The sequence below is a fragment of the Herpailurus yagouaroundi genome, unplaced genomic scaffold, assembly GCF_014898765.1.
Source record: "Herpailurus yagouaroundi ecotype Mexico unplaced genomic scaffold, PumYag 194, whole genome shotgun sequence".
In the NCBI taxonomy this organism is placed as follows: Eukaryota; Metazoa; Chordata; class Mammalia; order Carnivora; family Felidae; genus Herpailurus; species Herpailurus yagouaroundi.
Genome location: NW_024412425.1, coordinates 318,088 through 332,863, shown reverse-complemented (window position 1 = coordinate 332,863; position 14,776 = coordinate 318,088). Strand labels below are relative to the sequence as shown.

General features: G+C 53.4%; 1 protein-coding gene across 1 annotated transcript in view; it reads left to right on the top strand.

The window, feature by feature from the left end:
• SPTBN4 (spectrin beta, non-erythrocytic 4) overlaps positions 1–14,776 on the top strand; it is a 75,747-nt gene that overhangs the window by 31,749 nt on the left and 29,222 nt on the right. The window contains exons 15-20 of the mRNA XM_040445792.1: positions 12–527; positions 1,474–1,611; positions 4,402–5,152; positions 6,597–6,799; positions 10,841–10,931; positions 14,379–14,525. Of these exons, the coding sequence (XP_040301726.1) occupies positions 12–527; positions 1,474–1,611; positions 4,402–5,152; positions 6,597–6,799; positions 10,841–10,931; positions 14,379–14,525 (1,846 nt within the window). The remainder of the gene's footprint in view (positions 1–11; positions 528–1,473; positions 1,612–4,401; positions 5,153–6,596; positions 6,800–10,840; positions 10,932–14,378; positions 14,526–14,776) is intronic.

Here is a 14,776-nt window from a genome sequence, read left to right as displayed (position 1 = left end):
CGCGCGGCGAGCGCGCGGCGGCGCTGGCAGCGGCTGGAAGAGGCGGCGGCGCGGCGCGAGCGGCGGCTGCAGGAGGCGCGGGCGCTGCACCAGTTCGGCGCCGACCTCGACGGGCTCCTCGACTGGCTTCGCGACGCTTACCGCCTAGCAGCCGCGGGCGACTTCGGCCACGACGAGGCGTCCAGCCGCCGCCTGGCCCGCCAGCACCGCGCGCTCACCGGGGAGGTGGAGGCGCATCGCGGGCCCGTGGGCGGCCTGCGGCGTCAGTTGGCGACACTGGGGGGCGCCAGCGGCGCCGGGCCACTGGTGGTGGCCCTGCAGGTGCGCGTGGTGGAGGCGGAGCAGTTGTTCGCCGAGGTGACCGAGGTGGCTGCGCTGCGGCGCCAGTGGCTGCGAGACGCCCTGGCGGTCTACCGCATGTTTGGCGAAGTGCACGCGTGCGAGCTGTGGATCGGTGAGAAGGAGCAATGGCTGCTGGCCATGCGTGTGCCCGATTCGCTCGACGACGTCGAGGTGGTGCAGCACCGGTGAGCGCGCCCTCCTGGGACTTCCAGGTCCCCTTTCTCACGCACACAGCCTCGCCTTCGTGCATCAACAGTTCCCATTTTCTCTCAGCTGCGACCAGGGGTTCCAGTGAAATGGGAGTGATAATAGTCCCCACCTCACAGGTGACGAGTAATGAGTAAATACTTAATAGAACACTGAGCAAATACCTGGTACAGGGAGCATTTCAGGGGCGTTTGCTATCATTACGGGACTTATACTCACTTGGCGGGAAATTAAAACTTCTCAAGACACCGCAACCTGGCCCCTCCCCTGGGACTGCCGCGGTTCCTGCACAAATGTCACCTCCCTAGCTAATGAAATGGCTCTGACCCTGTCACTTTCTCTTCCATCACCCTGTTTTACATTTCTTTATAGCATTTACCCGCTGTGACACGTTACATACATCGGTCTGTTGGCTGACTTAGTAATGAATTGTGAAATTAGTGGATGAGCCCTTTTGTTCACCTACTCATTCATTCAGCTGGAACTTATTGAGCTCTTGCTCTGTTCTCGGTCTTGTGCCGGGCATAGCTGAGACCCAGGCCTGGTCCCTGCCCTTACTGTGCCCACAATTACCCAAGCCACAGCTTTGGGCATTTGTTTTAAAAAAGGGAGGACTGTGCCCAGCTTTAAAAAGATCTCCCTGGCTGCCACGTAGAGGGTATGTTGGAGGGGTTGAGAATCGTGGCTGGGAACCCAGAGAGGCACAAAAACCATGTGAGCCGAAACCGAGAGTCAGACGCCCATCCGACTGAGCCACTCAGGTGCCCCTGAGAAATGTAACACTTAAGGGACCGGTAGAAGGAGGAGGAGCTGGCACAGGGTCCTAAGAGGATAAGAATTAGAAGGAAATCCAGGAGAAGGCCAAGACGTGGGCAGGTCCCCAGGGTCCAGGCCTGCTTGAGCACGACCCTCCTGCTTCTACAGATTTGAGAGCCTGGACCAGGAGATGAACAGTCTGATGGGCCGTGTCCTGGATGTGAACCACACGGTTCAGGAGCTGGTGGAAGGAGGCCATCCCAGTTCAGATGAGGTGCGCTCCTGCCAGGACCACCTCAACAGCAGGTAGGCGGGGCCTGGTGCCTCAGGCCAGTTCTTTTCCTTCATTCTTTTCCTCATTCACTCAACTGTTGCGAGTCGAGGATGTGCAATTTCGACACCCTGAGGTGATCGTGGCCACCTAGGAAGTCAGCAAAATCTTGGAGGAAAATGGTAATACCCAGTGCTAGTGAGGATATGGTAAAATGAGGATACGATATATTTTAGTGGATTATTAATTGGCTTGTACAGATATGATTTACTGAGGATCTACTATCTGCCGGGAATTTTTCTAAGCACTTTATATGCCTTGTTTTATCTTTTAATATCCCAGTTTCCATAGTAAAGTTTCCAGAATTCAGAACTCTTTAAAAATGGATACTCTGGTTTGTCTTCAGATCGTATAAATCTTTCGCCTTTTACTAAAAATGGTAACAAATTAATATCTTTCCCCCTTGAACACTACCAGCTGTTTTTCCAATGTGGGTAGGGTTCATAGATGAAGACAGATTCGGGGAGGCGGAATCCTTAATATGACTGATTACCCGGTACAATAAGTAGGAGGTCAAACCTAATGCTGTCTGAATCTGGATCTGGGGCTCTTGAGCATCTTCTATTAGTCTTTTCAGCAACCCTTTGGGGCATGAATTGCTCCATGTTAGAGAAGAGGAAACTGGGGCTCCAGAGATGCGAAGACACCGGCCCAAAGTCACACAGCAAAGTAGGGAGGGTCAAGCCAGGATTTCACGTTGAGTTTGTCTGACTCAAAGCTATACTCTTTTTTTTTCTTTTATTTATTTTTGAGAGAGAGAGAGAAAGCGCACACACGGTAGGAGCAGAGAGAGAGAGGGAGAGAGAGAAAGAATCCCAAGCAGACTCCACACTGTCCTAGCACGGAGCCCGATGCAGGGCTGAGAAATGTACCATGAGATCATGACCTGAGTGGAAAACAAAGAGTCGCTTGCTCACCCAACTGAGCCCCCTCAGGAGCCCCTCAAAGATGGTATTCTTAACTGCTGTGCTGTAAGATTCCAATAACCAGTGATAACCTACAGAGGTAGCCTTGACACTCTCAAAGCATCAAGGTCTCAAATGACAACAACAAAGATTGACAGTGCTTAATAAGGTTATATGCCAAGTGCTTTAGCCACAAGATATCATTAGACGCTCAGTGAAATGGACATTATTATTCCCATTTTCCAGATGAGGAAGCTGAGGAGCAGCGGGAAATGATTTGCCCAAGGTCACATGATGAATCTGGCCAAAGCAGATCTTGAACTTGGGTCCTTCTGATTTCAGAGTCCTAATCTCTGCTCTGTGGCATGTCCATTCTAGAGGGGACAGAGAGACAGTGAACAAATAAATAAATGAACAAGATATTTAGAGAGTTCAAGTGACCTGGTAGAACACAACTGGGGGCTGGAGGTGATTTTAATTTTTTTTAATATTTATTTTTGAGAGAGAGAGAGAGAAAGACAGAGTGTGAGTGGGGGAGGGGCAGAGAGAAGAAGGGAGACACAGAATCTGAAGCAGGCTCCAGGCTCTGAGCTGTCAACACAGGCCCAGTGAAGTGTCATCACTTGCTTGAGGGCCCAAAGAAATCCGTATTTTTTCCCATTAATTTATTTTGATATAGAACAGATTTGCCTGTACATCATTTGATCCTCAGCACTTGGCTTGTGGAATGTACCCGGTTTCTATTTGCTGGATGCAACATAGTATTCTTACACTTTTTACACTGTGGGATCAGAATCCCTTTGCTCTCCTAAAAACTGTTCGGGGCCCCAAAGAGCTTGTTTTCGTGAGTTATATCTATCAATATTTACTGTGTTGGGAATTAATACTGGGAAATGTAAAGATATTAAGTTGTCTTAAAATAACAATAATAGGGGCGCCTGGGTGGCTCAGTCAGTTAAGCGTCCAACTCTTGATTTCACATCAGGTTATAATCTCGAAACTTGTGAGTTCAAGCCCCGCATTGGGCTCTATGCTGACAGTGCGGAGCCTGCTTGGGATTCTCTCTCTCCCCCTCTCTCTCTCTGCCCCTCCTCTACTCACTCTCTCTCAAACTAAATAAACAAACTTAAAAAAATAAAATAATAATAAACCCATTATGTTAATGTAACCAGCATACTCATATATTTTATGAAAAATAACTGCTTTTCATAACAAAAAATGTAGTGAGTGGCATTGTTTTGTGTTTTTGCAAGTCTTTTATGAAAAAAAAAATTTAAGTTTATTTATTTTGAGAGAAAGAGAGCACAAAACTGGGGGAGGGGCAGAGGGAGAGGGAGAGAGAGGGAATCCCAAGCAGGCTCCGCACTGTCAGCATGGAGCCCCATGCTGGGCTTGAACTCACCAACCGGGAGGTTATGACCTGAGCCAAAATCAAGAGTTGGAGGCTTAACCAGCTGAGCCACTCAGGCGCCCCACATCTCTTTGATGTCTGGCTGAAGAGAAGGCAGCCGAATTCTCGGATCTGCTTCTGTGTTCTGCCTTTTCTCACGCAGCCTCTGGAAAGTACCCTGGACACCAGGGAGAGAATAGGGAGAGGGCAAACAGCGTCTTAGTCTTAGCGTTATTACAAAGATACTTTTGACCTCGCTCAGCTTACATTTTGAGAACCGCTGCTCTAAGCAAGTGTGCCTTGTAGGGTTTTATTTTACACCAGCAGAAACTGGGGCCCAGCGAGATAAAGTGACTTTCCAAAGTCACACAGTGGCTGGGTTCTATCCCAGGTTGTTGGGCCCTCCAGGCCCAGGAGGAGTCCCTGGCCTCCTCAAGCCGCCCTCCTTCCCCCCACCAACCCCCCCGCAGGTGGAACCGCATCGTGGAGCTGGTGGAACAGCGCAAAGAGGAGGTGAGCGCAGTGCTGCTGGTGGAGAACCACGTGCTGGAAGTGGCCGAAGTGCGCGCCCAGGTGCGCGAGAAGCGGAGGGCCGTGGAGAGCGCGCCCCGAGCGGGCGGCGCCCTGCAGTGGCGTCTCAGCGGCCTGGAGGCGGCTCTCCAAGCTCTGGAGCCCCGCCAGGCGGCCCTCCAGGAGGAGGCGGCCCTGCTGGCCGTGCGCTTCCCGGCTCAGGCTGCGCGGCTGCACCAGGGTGCGGAAGAACTGGGCGCCGAGTGGGGCGCGCTGGCCAGCGCGGCTCAGGCCTGTGGCGAGGCCGTGGCCGCGGCCGGGCGCCTGCAGCGCTTCCTGCACGACCTGGACGCTTTCTTGGACTGGCTGGTGCGCGCCCAGGAGGCGGCGGGCGGTGTCGAGGGCCCCCTGCCCGGCAGCCTGGAAGAGGCCGATGCGCTGCTGGCTCGCCACGCGGCGCTCAAGGAGGAGGTGGACCAGCGCGAGGAAGACTATGCCCGCATCGTGGCGGCCAGCGAGGCGTTGCTGGCGGCCGACGGCGCCGAGCTGGGCCCCGGCTTGGCACTCGACGAGTGGCTGCCGCACCTGGAACTCGGCTGGCACAAGCTGCTCGGCTTGTGGGAGGCGCGCAGGGAGGCCCTGGTGCAGGCACACGTCTACCAGCTTTTTCTGCGCGACCTACGCCAGGCTCGGGCGGTGCTGCGCAACCAGGTGGCCGCTTCGGGGCTCACGCGGTGGGGGATTGTGGCGACGGGGGAAAATGTATGGAGGGAGTTTTTGCAGGGACCGCTGCGTTCGTGGCTTGCCCGAGGTCAGTGGGAGCGGGGAGGGTGTCTGGGATCGCGGGTTTGTGGCTCATCCAGTGTGAACACGTGTGGGCAGGTGTGTAACAGGATTTGAGGATTAGTGTTTCATCTAAGGTGGCTAACAGTGTGTGCACTATCCCAAGTCAGTAATGCAATGGATATACATTGCACTGGCTTCCTGCGTTTGTGGATTGTTTGGAAGGAAATAAGAAGGTGAGGTTAATCGATGATGGTTAATGGGGTTCAAAGATCTTGGGGTGGATGAGGGAGGATAAAGATTATGGAAACAGGTAATTCAGGCTGAGAGGTTATCTGGATCAGCAATTGATTGTGGATTATGTGGTTGTGGGTGCCCAAATTAGCAGATAATCTTCTTATTGGGAATGGCAATGTGCTTTCCTTATGGAGAGGGTAACTGTTTATGGTTTGAGAGATGAAGTGCCATGGTTATCTGGGATGAGCGCATCCATTGGGAGATCATTCTGGGATGGGAACCAAGTTTGAGCATTTGGACAAGACAGAACACCCTGTTTTCAGATTGCCCAAGAGTAGGTACCAAGCTCTGGAGATTTTAGAAAGGGTGACCACCAGTGCTGGTCATCTAGTGAAAGCTTAACCAGTTTGAGGGTTAACTGGGGGGACAGACAGGGAGCCCCTGGAATTCTGAGGATACTGAATATGGGAGGTGAGGTGGCCTTAAGAGAACCTTTCTAACCCACCCGTCTTACCAGTTAGAAAAATAATCCCAGAGAGGGAAAGAACTTCCTTGAAGTCACACAGCACCCAGTTCAGGCGTCATCAGTTAACCAAGTATTTACTGAGTGCCTCCTTTGTGCCAGGTACTATTCTGGGACTGAGCACACATTAGGAAACAAAACACAAAATCCCGCCCTCGTGCAGCTGGCCTTCTAGTGTGTGTGGGGAGGGAGAAGATGATAAACAAGTAAATGCAAATATATATTTATGTATATATATATGTATATATATACATATATACATATACATATATATATACACACACACAATATATATAATATCATGTCAGGTAATGCTGTGAAAGATAATAAAGCAGGGTAAAGGGATATAACTGGGGTGCAGGGTGGTGTTTTTGGCAGATGGCCAGAGACCTAAAGAAAGTTAAGGAGCCCACTATAGGCATATCTGAAAGGAGGGACCAGCCAGGCAGAGGGACTAGCATGGGCAAAGGCCCTGAGGTGGGATCATGCCTGGCCTGTTGGATGCTAGAGCACAGTGAGCAAGGGAGAGGAGCGAGGTGGCAAGCCTCTCCCAGGTCCAGGACGGAATGGAGCAGGGCGGACCTGAGCACCACCCCTCCTCCTCATTCCCAGGAGGTGGCACTGTCGGGTCTGGAGCTCCCGGGCACGGTGGAGTCAGTGGAGGAGGCACTGAAAAGGCACCGGGATTTTCTCACCACGATGGAGCTGAACCAGCAAAAGATGCAGGTGGCGGTGCAGGCTGCCGAGGGCCTGTTGAGGCAGGGCAACGCCTACGGAGAGCAGGCCCAGGAGGCTGTGACCCGGCTGCTGGAGAAGTAGGTCCCTCGGACCCCAGAGGCACAGGGGGTGTGGTCTGGGCATAGGGGGTGTGGTCTCGGCAAGGGGGTGTAGTTTGAGCATAGTGGGCGTGGTCCAGGCGGGGCGGGTGTTGTCTCAGTACAGGGAGTGTGGTCTCGGCACAGGGGGTGTGGTTTGGGCATAGCGGGTGTGGTCTCGGCACAGGGGAGGGATCAAGAGGTCAGGGCTCCTCTGCTTTACATCATGATTTCTGCTTCTCTTCCCCTCTTGGATTTTTATTTAATTCCATACCGTTTTAAATTTGCTTTAAATTGATACTTTGCGGAAAGGTAACTCATGCTCAGAAACCCAAAAGATACACAAGGATATATAATGAAGTTGCTCTGCCAAGCCTGCCCTCAGTCTGAGGTAGCTGAACTGGTTGTTAACGTGTTGACTTCTTTTCCTGGATGCCCTGCATCTGCCCTGCCCTTCTGGTGCCCCGATCTAGCAGCTAAAGGCTAGAGCCGGGTTCTGTTCTAGCTCTCTAGATGGGACAGTGTCCCCTGCCATGCTGGTTGTCGGATATTGTGAGTGAGCACCTCCCTCTGGGCCCAACTGCCCAGTTTCCTAGGAAGCACACATGGTGTGTGTGTGTGTGTGTGTGTGTGTGTGTGTGTGTGTGTGTGTCTTTCCTGCTGCTGTTGCACATTATCAGTCTCTTCTATCACCATCTGTCTGTCACCACCGCCCGGTCTCTTGTCTGTCCTTGTACTAATTAAGCAAAGACATTTACTGATATCTACTGTGTGCCAGGCACTATTCTAGTCCCGGAACAAAACGGTACCCGCCCCCCAAATTGCAGCCCTCAAGTAGAGTCCTTTATAGGGGCTCCTCTAGGCTGACTTTATCATCATCACTGTTTCTGCCCCTTGTGGTGAGCCACAAGGGCCCCACGCTGCTCCTTCTGTCTTTCCATCCTCTGATGGAAAGCATGCCTGGTCCCTCCACCACCATCCACAGCCCAGAGACCCCAGCCCTTCCTCTGTCTGGGGCTCAGGTGTCCTTTTCCTCTAAATTCATCTGGGACAATGCTGGAATTTTCTTTTTCTTTTTTTTTTTTTAAATTAAAAAATTTTTATTTTTGAGAGAGAGAGAAAGACAGAAACAGAGCGTGAGTGGGGGAGGGGCAGAGAGAGAGAGGGAGACACAGAATCAGAAGCAGACTGCAGGCTCCAAGCTCTGAGCTGTCAGCACAGAGCCCAACGTGGGGCTTGAACTCACCAACCGAGAGATGCTGACCTGAGCCAAAGTCAGATGCTTAACCGACTGAACCACCAAGGTGCCCCAAGGCTGGGATTTTGTCAAGGAAACTTTCATGGGGGTTCTGGTCCTGAAGGTATAAACTCATGATCTAGTGCTCCCAGCACCAGGCCTGGACCCACCCTTCCTTTACCCCACACTTCTTGAGTACCTGCTGTATGCCAGGCTCTGCAGAACGAAGAGGAGGATCCTGGTGGACTGCTCATTCTCTGATTCCCTCTTCCTTCCTTCCTTTTCTGTCATTAATTGCTCCATTCATTCTATCATGTATTCAGCGGACTCAGGTACCGAGTCCATACTCTGTTTCAGGCCCTGCGTGGGGCAATGCTGGGCGTGCAGCCGTGACCAGGATAGCACATGACTCCTGCCCTCACAGAGCTCACATGCTTTCTTACAAGGATGGCCCAGAATGGTCGAGACTGGGATGGGAGAAATGCAGGGGGCTGTGGGAGCCCCAGGGTGATGTCTGCCCTAGGCTTGTGCTGGGTGAGGCTGGGAAACACAGCAGGAACTGAGACAGTTCTAATCCCTGCCTCCCTCACCCCTAGGTCACTGACAGTTGCCTAGGGACAGATTTCCCACCCTGTGGAAGTTATTCTAAAACATCCACTTGCTAGGGTTTGGGGGGAGGGCTTTCCACACCCATACGGGGACAGAACCAGTGCAGAGCTGTGAGCTGGGGCCCTGACGTCAGACAGGGTCAGATGCTAGCCCCTGCTTTACCCCTCAACCTGTGAGATTCAGGGTGAGTCGTTTAGTCCCTCCATGTGCCTCGCATCACCTGGAACCTGGCCCAGTCCTGTGTGTGAAGTGTTCTCATGATCTGCATGTTGCACTTGAGAGGCTTGGTTAGGGGAATGGACTTGCCTAAGGTCACAGCCAGGATGTGACCCAGCCGGGATATGAAGGATGTGAACACTGCTGTTTTCTGTCCCTCCCTCCCAGAAAGGAGGGATTTTCCTTGTTCCTAGAACTGATGCTAGGCAGGTTGGCTGGTGAAGGCCTGGAGGGATTATTTCAGTTCAATTTCAGAGGCATTTCCCATTTTCTGGCTCTTGAGCTGAGCCCCGGGCAGGAGGGAATCAGTACTTGGCTTGTTTGTCTCTGCCTTGTCTGGTTCCTCTGTCCAGCTCTACACTGAGGAGTTCCCTGTAGTTTTCTCTCACAAGCTTTGCCTCTTTGCCTCCATCTATCTGTATATCTCTGTGTCTCTGTTTCCTTCTGTGTCTCTCCCTGTTTTTCTCTACCTGCATCTGCATCTCTCTGACTCTTTATTCTCTTCTGCCTCCCTCTCTTTTTCATACACTTTACCTTTGTTTTTGTCATCTCTCTTTCTCTCTGCCTTCATTCATGCATGCATGCATGCATTCATTCATTCATTCATTCATTCATTCAAGAAATATATATCAAGCACCTAAGGTGTGCCAGGCTCTTTTTCTAGGCATCGAGGATACATCTGTGACCAAAACAGACAAAAATTCCTGCTCTCACGGAATGACATTCTAGTGGGGGAGATGTCATATGTATATGTAACATATACAGTGTATTAGATAGTGCTAAGTTGGAGAGAGAACATTAAAGAAGAAAGCCAGGAAGTGTTGGAGGGTGATCAAGAAGGGCCTTGCTAAGAAGGTGGTATTTAAGTAGATGTTGAGGGGAAGAGCGTTCTGGGCAGAGGGAACAGCCAATGCCAAGGCCCTGAGATAGGAGCGGCTTGTTTAAGGCAAAGGAAAATGGCATGTCCCCAGTCCCCCTCCACCGGGACTCTTGGGCACTTTGTACTGTGGGCAGGAGGCCAGAGCTGCCTGGGGCTGCGGTCCTGGCTGGCTCCGGGGTGGTGGGGCTTGGGTCCAGCCCTGCCAGTTCACTCAGGCCAAAAGTCTGGCCCTGCTTGCCAGTGTACCTGCCCACCCTCTCTTCCCATGCCCCACTCTCTTCCCTGTCTCCAGCTCTGTTGCACCCTCCTTTCTGGCCAGCCGTGTCTTTTACTGCTGTCGTCTTGCCACGTCTCTGCCTTTCCCGGTTGTCCCTGCCCCGACTCTCTCTATCACTTTCACTCCCTTTGCCTCCTTCTCTCCCTCTCCTTGTCTACTGCTGTTGGTCTCTCTGCCTCTCTGGCACTTCCCTGCTGCATTTCTTTACTTGTCTTTCCTTATTTTTTTCTCTTCCTGGGTTTCTTTGTCTTTATCTGTGGGTCTCTGTCAATCACTTCCTCTTAAGGTCTGTTTCTAGTCTTGTGTCTGTGTTTATCTCTCTCTGTAGGCCTCTGCACCTCTCTCTCTCTCTCTCCCTGAATCTGTGTTCCCCTCCTAATCTCTTGCTCTCTAGGTGTCTCTTGATCTCTAAGTTGCTATCTCTCCATATCTCTTACTCTGTCTGCAGGTTTCTTATCTCTCTCTCTCTCTCTCTCTCTCTCTCTCTCTCTCTCTGGGCTTGTGTCTGTCTCTCTGTCCCTCTTTCTTTATAAGTGTCTGTATGTCTTTCCGCATGTCTGTCTGTCTCCGTCTCTCTCTCTCTCTCTCTCTTGCTCTCTCACTCTCCCTCTGCCCCTCTCCAGTTCGTCCCTGATTCATTGGCGTTTCTTTGCCTCTCCCCCATCCCCGCCTTACTCTGTCCTCTTCCTCGCTCGTACATATGCTCCGGGTTCCTAGCCCTGCCAAGCCTGATGCCCTCACAGCCCTACAGCCAGTGCCCCCCCCCCCCCCCCCCCCCCCAATTTAGGCATGCCCCAGCCCCTCTCTCCCCCCCCTCCCCAGGAGCCAAGAAAACCAACTACGGGCGCAGCAATGGATGCAGAAGCTACACGACCAACTTGGGCTGCAGCACTTCCTCCGAGACTGCCATGAGGTAGGAACTCCAGCTGTGCTGGGCACAGTGACTTCTTTCCTAGGGAGGGGAAGTGCTCCTGGGCTTGAGGCGCTATGGGGGCGGGGACGCCCCGTCTAAGTGGGTCGCGGAGCGACGTTCACTTGGAGCCGCCAGGAGGCGCACGGATTCCAGCCTCAGTGCGCAAGCTCCGCGGCTCCCGCCTCCTTTCCCGTGGAGAAGGAGGGAGGGGCCCTGGGCGCCCCTGGCAACGGCGCGCGTTCGCGCCTACGGGTCCCGCGGGGACGCGCGGTGATCTCACCTTTCTCTCGGGAGATTTGTGAGAAGCGCCTTGCTGGGGAGAGTGGTGGAAGACGCAGGGTCAGGAGCAGGCTTGGGTAGACCAGAGGCCCAGAGCGCAACTTCAGTCAAAAACAAGCCTTAACCCCTTTAAGAGTGTCCAGCAATCAAGCTCTTTTCCTTTAGAGATGATCTACACATCTGTAAGGATCTCCCCAAATCAGAGATGGTCCAGGTCTCCTTCCCCATTAGAGACGGTTCAGGAGACGTGCTATCTCCCCTTCCTTCCCCTGCGTTCCATAGAAACTGTTCTAGACCACATTAGAGATGGCCGGGTAAACATTTTCCTAACCCCAGAGATGATCCTGGTCTCAGCCATCTACCCAGGATCATTGCCCCCTGCTCCTTAATGATCCAGTACCCAAGTTCCTCCCAAACAAGGATGGTTCAGGAACTATTTCCCAATTCCTCCTATTAAAGATGGTTTGACACCCTCCGTGGTGAACCCCATGGGAGATTGTTGTCCCCACATATGAAATGGACAAGGGCCTCCATACCTCCCACCCCCACATAACTCAAGCTCATTAGAGATGGGTCTGGGACACAAGCCCACTAGAGATGGGTCTAGGAGCCCCCTGTCCTCCTCCTTCCCAATGGGGATTATTCTGGCAGTCTATCTTAGAAGAGATGTTCCAGGACTCCTCCCATATCCTCTATCTGTATTTCTGAGATGGCCAGGAATCTGAGTGCTTTCTCATTCGATGTGGTTCAAGAGCCCACCCCACCCCCACCCCATACTTCACATGGCGGAGGTAGCCCAGGCCCCAGGTCCCCCCTCCAGCCATTCGATTAGGTCCAGGAACTCCTCCTCCCTCTTGTGAGATTGTTCTGGACCAAGTAGCTAGCAATAATCTGAGATGGCACAGAACCCTCCCCTCACCCCCCAAGCTTAGAGGTGGTGAATCCTCCTCCACCCCCCAACTGAGGCCCGGCAAGGAGGCGGGCACGGAGGCAGGCAGGGGGCGCGCGCGGGCGGGCGCGCTGCCGCGGCGCGGGGGCGGGAGCGGGGGCGCGCATCCGCTAGAGTCTCAGCCGTCACCACCGCTGCCACCGCCGTCGCAGTGGAGGGGCGAGAGCCCGCCCGCCGCAGGAACGCTCCTCCGCCAACGCCGCCGCCGCTTCAGGTCCCCGGGGCGCCCAGGGGAGGGGGCTGACGCGCGTCCCCGCCGAGGCGTTCGGGGGAGGGGGCTTGGGCGCGTTCTCGCCCGCCGAGGCCTCGGGAGGGAGGGGCGCGGGCGGCGCGGGGGCGGGTCGGACCCGCGCAGGGACCCCAGCCCTGGGGAGGGGCAGGGATGCTGGGAGCTGTCCGCGGTGCTGGTGCGGGCGGGACTGAGGGGCCGGGTCCCCAGGGAGGGAAGCGAAAGAGGGGGGACTTCTAAGGCTACTCCGGAGGTAGTCTGGATTTGCTCTGGGGCTTAAGGAGGTCTCATCCTCTCTAGGGAGCTCTCCTCTGGGTAATGGGGGATTTGACGTTTGCCCTGGGGCTGGGGGTTCTCAGCCTTTTGAGAGGTTTCTTCCTTGGTTCTTGCGCGATCTATATTAGCCTTAGATGATTGATGGGAGCAAATCACTTTTGCGAGGGTCGGCTTTGGACGATGAGGGTCTTGGATTTGTTCTGGGTTTGGGGGCTCTGATTTTGAGGGCCATTTCCTTGGTTGTTTGGGACTCTAGCTTTGCCCTCAGTGATGGGGGTCAGTCACTTTCGGGGGACTTTACCTTGATGACGAAGTACCATCTCCTTTAGGGGCTTTGCCTTCCCTGGGAGCTGTGCCTGCCATTGGCAAACTCTTCCCTGTGTGTTGGAAACCTGTGAATTGAGTTGGGGGGTTCAGCATTTGACTTGGCTCTAGTGTGTGTGTATGACGGAGTCTGAAGCTGACCAGGACCCCTAGGGAGCACATGCTCAGGGGACACAGGGTGGGGTTTGGCCGGCTCAGGATTTGTCCTTGGCTATGACTGCAATTGTGCATTTGCCTCTCAGACCAGCTAGAGTCTGGTTTTGTTTTTTTTTTTTTTTTTCCAGGAGGGAAGAGGAGGATCTTGTGACTGGGGGAGGGGGGAGAAAAAGGGGGAGGAGCAAAATGTTCCAGGTGCCAGGTTTGGCCATGAGTGGGTAGGGAGATTCCGGCTTGGGGGATAAGTCTTATTTTGGTGGGGGGGGGTGTCGCTCAGAAAGCAGCCTTGTGATTGGTCCACCTGCTGAGGGGGTTCTATTCTGTGCTTGCATTTTAGATGACTGGTCTTGGTGGGGGGTGGGGAGTAGAACTGGCTTTAGTTTGGGAAGGGGGTTGGCTTAGGAAGCTTCTATCCGATCCTGTTGAGGAGTCTGGGACTATATTTTGGGGTAGGCTCATTCGTGGAGCCAGAGAAGGCAGCCCTGTTGCTTACTTTTGAGAGTTTGGCTTTGGCTAGGGGCTGCAACTAGTCATGGTTTAGGGGAACTGTGGTCTTGGAGTCCCAGGGCTGAATGTAGAAAGTCCTGTGGGCTTATTAGGGAAGCTGGAGCTGGGTTGTGGGGGATGGGTTTACCCCAGATTGAAGGGCTCGTTTGGGGAGAAGTAGACTTGGATCTAGCTGGGAAGATGTTTAAGGGTTCATCTGGCCATATTGGGAGGTTAGGGCTAGATACAGGCTTCATTTGATACCCTTGGGAATGGGTTGGGAATCTTCGAATTGGTCCTTATTGGAGGTGGCTAAGACTGAATCGAAGGGTCAAAGTGTTACTATTGGGAAGATGGTAGGGGAAGATGGGCTAAACGGGAAGTTAGCTAAATTAGGTGGAGGTCTAGTTTTGGAGGGTTGATTGGTCCTGGATGGGAGAAGGCTGACTGGCCCAGGAGCCATGCCTTTGGGGGCTTATGAGGAGTTGAGAAGGGCTGCCCTGAGGACAGGGCAGCTAAGACGTTGGGAATTCTGTGGGTGCCCATCTATCCTCACCCCTTAAGAAAGAGCTTTGAGCTGTGCCCACCCTTCAACAAAGACCTCACCTGCAAAGGTTCTTCCATCCCTTCCTCCCTCCCTCCCCCTAAATCTAGCAGCCTGGGCTTTGAATCTGGAACCTTCTGGAGGGGATAGGGTGCTGTGCCAGGTTGGGGGAATCGGCTGAGCCCCTCCCCCTGTCCTGCACAGCTGGATGGCTGGATCCATGAGAAGATGCTAATGGCGCGCGATGGCACACGGGAAGACGGCCACAAGCTGCATAAGAGATGGCTCCGGCACCAGGCGTTCATGGCCGAGTTGGCTCAGAATAAGGAGTGGCTGGAGAAGATCGAGAGGGTGAGGACGTAGAAGGTGCCTCTGCACGTGCCAGGTGCTGGAGGCCTCCAGGGAACCCACATCTCGGTTCCTGCGCCCTCCACTGCTGCCCTGCCCACACGCACATCTCTGAACCACTTCAGATCATTTCCACATCTGCTCCTAGCAATGTGGCCTTGCGGAACTCATGTAACCTCTTTGAGCTTCAGTTTTCCCATCTGTAAAATGGCTAGCATCTCTTCTGCGTGGTGCCCTTACTTTCCTGGTTGTTA